The sequence below is a fragment of the Sinocyclocheilus anshuiensis genome, unplaced genomic scaffold (assembly GCF_001515605.1).
Source record: "Sinocyclocheilus anshuiensis isolate Anshui unplaced genomic scaffold, SAMN03320099.WGS_v1.1 scaffold1529, whole genome shotgun sequence".
NCBI classification, from domain to species: domain Eukaryota; kingdom Metazoa; phylum Chordata; class Actinopteri; order Cypriniformes; family Cyprinidae; genus Sinocyclocheilus; species Sinocyclocheilus anshuiensis.
The window spans coordinates 306046-314185 of record NW_015540930.1 but is presented as its reverse complement, the minus strand read 5'-3'; the positions used below and the strand labels follow the sequence as shown (position 1 = coordinate 314185).

General features: G+C 34.7%; 1 protein-coding gene across 1 annotated transcript in view; it reads left to right on the top strand.

Annotated features, from left to right (window-relative positions):
* The first annotated feature begins 3769 nt into the window (after positions 1-3769).
* rttn (rotatin) overlaps positions 3770-8140 on the top strand; it is a 64814-nt gene continuing 60443 nt past the window's right edge. The window contains exons 1-6 of the mRNA XM_016487408.1: positions 3770-3870; positions 5360-5547; positions 5809-6004; positions 6230-6307; positions 7425-7515; positions 7612-7726. Of these exons, the coding sequence (XP_016342894.1) occupies positions 3840-3870; positions 5360-5547; positions 5809-6004; positions 6230-6307; positions 7425-7515; positions 7612-7726 (699 nt within the window). The 5' untranslated portion in view covers positions 3770-3839. The remainder of the gene's footprint in view (positions 3871-5359; positions 5548-5808; positions 6005-6229; positions 6308-7424; positions 7516-7611; positions 7727-8140) is intronic.

Sequence of the window (8140 nt, the reverse complement as noted above, 5' to 3'; positions counted from 1 at the left end):
ATGGCACCCATTCACTGCAGAGGATCCACTGGTAAGCAAGGGATGTAAGGACTCAGGGTGAATACATTTTCAGCAAATTTTCATTTGGTCAAATAGTCTTATCTATTGTGACGTATATACCGAAAATAAACCGATATATATATATTTTTTGAAGCAGTCATGTTTAAATTTGAAAACATATGTTTCTATTAAGCAGCTAGATAAGACAGTTTAGAGAGTGAGTGTGTGTAGTTTATGTTGTAGAACAAATGGTCAAAGTATTTTCAAGCTATGTTTACCACAGGCTTTATTTTACTCATAAATTGAAAAAACCCCATTATAAAAGCCCATATAGGAAAATCTTGAAGGAATCAGCGGTTTTGACGTCACACCTACACCATTCTATATTGATTATGTCCATCTGGAAATAACTGGATTGTTGTTTGCTGATTGTTGTGATCTCATGTGAGTGACAGGATGCTGGAGGGAAGAAATAATTGTCCCACCATTGAGTCAGAGCACATATCATCAAAGAAGAGATGGTGTTGTGAGGAGGAGGAGGGGAAGTTAATGTTTTTGAATAAAAATAATAATAATGATGTACACAGATAAACTATAACAAACTGCGTAATAATTCAATAAAAGATATGAAATGTCCAATTTCACGGTGACTTGAACAAAGCAAAATCTGCATTTTTCCAGATACCCCCTAGAACCCGCTCACTGTCATATAGAAAGTCTAAAGAGTTTCAAAATAACCAAATAAGAAATTGGAGTGTCTACCTGGTCTTTGCGATAACAAATGTGCTTGGGTTATGTTCCATATTGGACTCTTAGTGCGGAATATTCATGATGAGTCCGGGCAGGAGCATGGGTGCAAGCCAGGGCGATAGATTTGGTTCATCAGCCAAGCACTTTATCTCACAGTGGGAAAAGACGCAGAGCGATCTTCTCCGCACCGCAGGTTCGCATATCAGAAAGAGACAGCCATGTGGAAAATAAAACAGGGAAATCAGTCCAAAGGACTTCAGGTCAGGGATGTGCTGAAAGTCATATCAACCGGTCAGACCGCTCAGGGAGGAGACCACAGCACTGTGGTGTTTTAGACAAATAGAGTAACTGGACAGTGAGGCTTCGGTGTACCAGAGGAGGTGATGAATCATACCGAACCCAGGACACATTCACCTGAAGGTGCAGTCTGTTTCCTCAGGCTGGAATGCTTTGAATGACTGATCTCAGATCTAGGCTGATTACCAGCAGGGTCTATCACAGTGAGCACATGGTGAACATTTAGGTGTTTAAATCCTATTTCATCCGCCACATACAGGCCTTTAGTTCTGATATAAAGACGGATGGAAGAAAGGTGAAAAACTCATCCAATGCTATCCAGAAGACCTGTCCTATGAAATCAGCCCAAAATGTTATATAATCAGTCTTTGTGGATTGTAGGCTCATCAGACTGTACTGTAGAAAGTGTTGTATGGTTTGTGTGCTGTTATTGATTCAAGATTGTTACAGATTGATACACAAGACATCCGTTTATTTGATGATGAAGATCTTGGGATATTCATCAAGGACAACAAAATAAAATAATAAACATGCCATAGCAAATATACAATTGATTTATATTCAGAGATTAAAGTACCAGTAATAGTTCACCCAAAAATTAAAATTTGCTTAAAGGGGTCATATGATGCTATTTTAAAGATCATTATTTTGTGTATTTGGTGTAATTATAAAGAATATCTCTTTGGATTTGAGACTTTAGTCTTTGCAACTTTACAGATCTTCTTTATGCACCAAGAGCTTGTAACACTCCAAAGAGAAAGGAAAACTTGAAATCGCATCATATGACCCCTTTAAAATTACAACTAGGATGCCTTGAGGGCGAGTAATTCATGGGCTAATTTTCATTTTTTGGGTGAACTATCCCTTTAATAGAGTACTTGTTTAAAGTTAAAAATGTCTTAATGATGGATTTGTTTTTTACAAACACACAGCTTTTTGCTTTATAAGATATTAATTGACGGACTGCAGTCGTGTGTATTACTGTGGATTATTGTGATGTTCTTATCAGTTGTTTGAGCTCTCATTCTGACGGCACCCATTCACTGCAGAGGATCAGGTGATGCAGTGATAAATCCAAGTAAGTCCAAGATAAAACCATGAGTAAATTTTCAGCTAATTTTAATTTTGTGGTGAACAGTTCCTTATATAATTGCAATGTATGTACTGTGCTCAGGAACATTCAAATGTCTTTATAATGTTTTTCTTTTCTGTTGTATATAATTTGAATTGTTTATAATGTCTTAAACCTACTTAAATTAATATCAGTTATGCTCTGCCTGTGATGCAACTGTGTCTTTTAATGAAAAAATAAATATATGTGCAGCATTAATTTTAAAATCTATCACAGCTTTCTAAAATCATACAATATCACAGCTTTGTCCTCTGTATAATCCATAGACTATATTCAAGTAAAACATGTGTGCCTGCTGAGCCGTCTATCAAAATATAGAAGTATTTTAATTATCACTTTTGAGGATCCTACTGTGTTGTCATATGTCACTGTCCAGAGTGTGAAAATCTTAGTCACCAAATAAATATAACATGTAAAATAATGTAAAGCTTTGTATAATACTATGTTTGAGGTTTCTAGAAAGTTGATGGGATTTGCAATGATGCCTAAAAAATGTTTAGTACACTAATCATGTTTGGAAAATAAAACAGATCACTGTAGCTACTCATCTCACTGTATTATATATATTTTTTATTGTGTGTAAACAGTGTGGTTTATAAAGGTATCAGTGTTGTAATGAACAGTGACATTTCTAGCTAGTGAAAAGAGTCACAGTACAAATGCCACCCAGGAAATCAATAAAAGATACCTTGTAGGTAATCAAGTCCTCTAAAACTGTGGAAATCAATATGCACATTCAACAAAGGTGTCTCTTGACTTTTTCATAGCATGAAGAAAGGCACACATCCAATGTGTACTGCTGTGAGAATTATTAGAAATGTTATACACTTATAACACTTATTTTACACACTTAAAATGCAAACTTTAACATGAAAGGAAGCTAGATTTAAATGGACAGTTTATCAAAAAATGAAATAATTTACTCACCCTCATGTCTTTTTATACATCTAAGACTTTTGTTTTAAACTGTGGAACACAAAAGACGTTGTTCTGTTGAATGTAAAATGTGGTAACGGTTGCAAAAACTGCAAACCACATAAAAAATGAATAAAAAATACAACAGCTCATATACTATTTAGTTTGACTTCCTGAGGCTCACCATGTGAAGGTTAAGTACCTTATTTCACTGAGCATTGTTTATTTGTGTTAGTATTAGTTTTACTTTACAATGGTATGCTACTACTAGTAGGCCTAGACATGTATAGTAATTGTATTGAAAACATTAGTAGCTTAATAAATACTGACCCAGTTGTAAATAAAAAAATAAAAATAGATTATTTAGTGATCTACAACTTTTATACAGAAAAAAAACAAGAGTAAATTAATAGCATTATTATGCTAAAATGTAAATTTTCTTACATTTTCATAAGGGTGCATTCAGGTAAATTATGTACAGAATACAATCATTGATTTATATTCTTTATATTTTGCAAAATATATGTTTGTTTCAAGCTGTTGTAAAGCCCAAACAAATCTGCACGGCCTCTCTCACACATAACTTATCTGACATATACCGGAAGTGCCTGACAGTGGCGCGCTAGTTGAAAACAGACCCGCGACGCTGCCAGTGATGACGAGGATGTGACGTTTAACCGAAAACCGCCGTTGATCTACAGTAAATGTAGTCCGTTTTGTTTTTTCACCGGTGAGATAAACAACTATGGAGTTATCATCACTCATAAAGAAGATCGGTAAGACGCTTTGTAAGAGCGACAGTCGGCTTTTTGAGCGTTAAACAGCAAACAGCTGATATTGAAGTAGCCTGATTAGCTAAACAGAAGTGAGGCAGTATGTTATGATCAGTTAACTGTTATTTGGCATAAACATTTATGCATAATTACCAGTCATGCTAATATTGTTGTTGTATCTTGCAAAAAAAGTATTTCTTTAGTTTGCTGAAGTCATACAAAGGCTAATATAACGTTGTTGCGCCTGCGTTTAACAAAGCAGCTCACTCCCAAAGGATCTGCCAAAGTTTTCTTTGTTGTATTTAGTTTATGATAACAACAATCAATCTGCACATTTTTTTGTAAACTTGTGTGGTTGAACTGCAATCTGTGTTACAGTATCAGGAAAACGCATCAGCCTGCTTTGCGTACGCGGCAAATATCAATTTCTTGCTTAGTAGTTTTGTCTTGTTTTGCTGTACAAATATCTAAACATTATTGAATCATACATTTGCTTGTATCACACAAGGACATAAGATATTAAGTCTTGTTTTCTGAGAAATGTTTCAAAGTTTGTGTGTGAGTTTATGCTTAAAACAAGAAAAAAACTAATTAAAAGAGGAAACAATATTATTTTTCTGACCCCACTTGCAGATATTTGATCTTGTTTTAAACAAAAGCTCATTAAATTGATACATTGCTTCTCAAGCAAATTTATCTTGACTTAAAGGGATTGTTCACCAAAAAAGAAGGTTTTGTTTAGGTGTTTCCAAACCTGTATGAATCAATTGTTGAACACACAATAAGATATTTTAAATAATTTTGGCAACTGAACCAAAGTTAACGGTTGGCTTCCACAGTATGAAAAAAATACTATGGGAAATCAGTGGCTACCGTCAACTGATTGGTTACCAACATTCTTCAAAATATCTTTCCTTCTGTTCAGCAGAAAAAAGGCACTCATACAGTTTTGGAACAAGTGGAGGGTGGGTAAATGATGAAAGAATTTTCACTTTTGGGTGAACTATCCCTTTAAGAAGGTTTACATTTTTTATTGAATAAATATAAGTGCTGTCAAATGATTAATCGCATCCAAAATAAAAGTTTTTGTTTACACAATATATATGTGTGTACTTTTTATATTTATTATGTATATATATATATATAAATTACACACATACAGTATATATTTTGAAAATATGTACATTTATTTACACGTATAAATTTATATTATATATAAATATATTTAATATTTAAACATAACATTTTTCTGAAATATATACATGCATGTGTGTTTATTTATATCTTCATAATAAATATACACAGTACACACACATATATTATGCAAACAAAAACTTATTTTGAATGCGATTAATTGCGATTAATCGTTTGACAGCACTAAAAATATATACAAAAATACTTAGTAAGAAAATATATTTTTTTGCAGTGTAAAGAGTGTACATTTTTGCATTGCATTGTACTGTATTCATACATCATTATTTTTCTCCATAAGGACACTCCTTAGTGGAAATCAGAGTTCGGGCTCTTAAAAATATCAGAAGCAAACTGGATCATGGTCTCATCGCCATTCCTGATCTGGTCCAAGAAAGGATGCTGTTTGTCTTCCTTTTGGAATGGTTTAATTTTCCGGAGGTTCCAATACAGGAGGAAGTTCTGGAGTTGATCGGCATGCTGTCCAAGGTAATTATAATGCACAGAAGGTATGTAAAATGATTTGAGTGTCTTTATATTGCCGGGCTGCATTTAGTGAGATGTTCTCAATGACAGGATGTGATGTTTTAATGGGCCTCACTGCAGTGGCACTATGCATTACCAATCAGATCATGAAGGGAAAAAAAGTACAAGTGGATGTCAGCATCGACAGAAAGAACCAGGCAGATTATTCTGCTAGATGGCATGTTTTGAGTAGTATCTAATTTTGGTTTCCGTTCCATGTCAAAGCACCCAAGCGGAGCCCAAATGCTACGGGAGGTAGGGGCTGTCGAATTCCTAACACAGCTCTCGCCTAATGTGGATCCTCGCCTCCGAACAATCATAGACGGCATCTTCGATCAGCTCTTCCACCTCCCAGAGGCCCTGCCTAGTTGTCCACCCACAACCTCCTACGAGCCACACTCTGTTCCCTCACTGCAGACGGGTATAAAAACATTACATTGATTTTATATCCTTCTGTTCTGCAGATTACTGTAGATATCGACGTCATTATAACCAATGTCAAGGTTGCCACATAGTCCTGTTTGAGTAGCTGTCTGACAGCAGCTACGGAATGAACATGAGTAGACTGTCTGATTCAAGGCAGAGGAGAGCATGGAAGTGCTGGGCCTGATTCGCTTTTCAACTGCAGCTGCTTTTGTGTTCTCAGAAGACGACTCGTCGACTAGGGGATATTTCCAGTGCAGTAAACCCAAGCAGACAGATGCTCCCACCCCCAGAGTATCATGTAGGTGACATCAACATCAAATTACTTTTTGTTAACTAACTTTCAGGGAGAGCTTAAACTCATTAAATCTGTAAAATGGATCACTGTGGAATGTATGTGTTAAATAATCTAATATCAACACTGATAAGAATTGTCAGGCTTCGACAGCAAGTATTTTTTCTTCTGGCAAGGTTGGGGCAATTGTGCAGATTTGCATGCTAATATCTTTATTTTGTATTTAAAAAAACAATTGTATTAACTTTAGCATTTTAGCAATTTTTTATGTCTGTCAAAAGGATTTATATTATTTATATTAAATTTTTATATACAAAAAGGTTTTGAAATAAGCATCTTATTCTCACCAGGACTGCATTTATTTGATCAAAAATAGAGTTAAAAAGGTAATGTTGTGAAATATTATTGCTATATATAAATTACAAAAAAAATATTTTAAAATTTAGTTTATTCATGTGATGCCGTAACTCCTGATGAAACATTGAAAACAGTGCTGCTTAATATTTTTGTGGAAATCATTATACATTTTTCAGGTTTCTTTGATGAATAGATAAGCTCACAAGAGAACAGCATTTATTTCATAAATCCTTATTAAATAAATTGAATAAGCAATTATTAAATGCAACTTTACTGAAGAAAAGTATTATTATCTTTCAAAAGAAATCTTACTAACCCCAAACTTTAAAAGTTGAAACAGTATATTTTTAATGAGGCTTTTCATTTTATTTACAAAAAAAGGAAGAAGTTAAAGCAATTAATTTGTAATTTTCAACCATTTGAACCGATGCTTGTAAGACTGTCCCAAATCATTCTTACGATTCTGTCAAAATCGAATCTGTTGTTATCTAGTTATACAATGTTGCTGCCATATTTATGTATCTTTAAGAACAGTTGTGTTCAACATATTTCAGAAACCAGATGTTTTAGTTTGCCATTAACACCTGTACACATTGTACATGATTAACAGACTTGAAGTACAGTATTTCACCCAAAAATGAAAATTGTCAACATTTACTCACCCTCATGTTGTTCCTAAAATATTGACAGAATTTTTGAAATTGTTGCCTCTGTTTAAAGTCTTGAGACTGAAGTCTTTAAGGCTTTTTATTTCTTTACCCTGCAGTCAGTACTTCTGTAAGATGCTTGAAGTTCTCTGTTTTTCCATGGCTGTCCTTGAACACAACCGATCGACATATATTGTCATCAAATGAAAGGTATTTGTACCCTCTGCTTGGTGTCATTTTACCACAGCTGCTATCTAATATATATATCTTATTGCCGAAATGACCTGTCGCTTGTTCAATCTTTAGTTCCCTCAGAAGCGACAATCACAATTTAGTACGAACCACCTGCGAGCTGCTTCGTGACGTCATCATGCAAGACTTCCCTGCTGAAATATTCCTGCAAAGGCCAAGTACAGTTCAAGTAAGATTTAAATTTCATTTCTGTCAGTTGTTTTAACCCCCTGATGGGCGCTTCATAAGTTGAGTGACAGTGATGAAAGTGATATCGTGGGCTCTGTAATCCCCGTTCCATTCTATAATTGAATGAAACAGAATCTGATTGGCTGTACAATGCATTCAAGTCCGGAAAGTATTGGAATGACAGCGGCAAATCGTGTCTTATGTCTAGGACTGTACCGTGGTGATTATCTGGCAAGCTGACACTAGCCGTTTTAGTACAGGCATTTAAAAACAAGCATTGCTGTATTTCTGTCAAAAATGTGTTGGCAGGGACACATTTGAGATCATCTTTCTGACATATGTAGTCTCAATAGCCTCAATGAAAATCATTTATTATTCTGTTGTGCTAGAATAAAGTGTTTGAATTGTTTTGGAA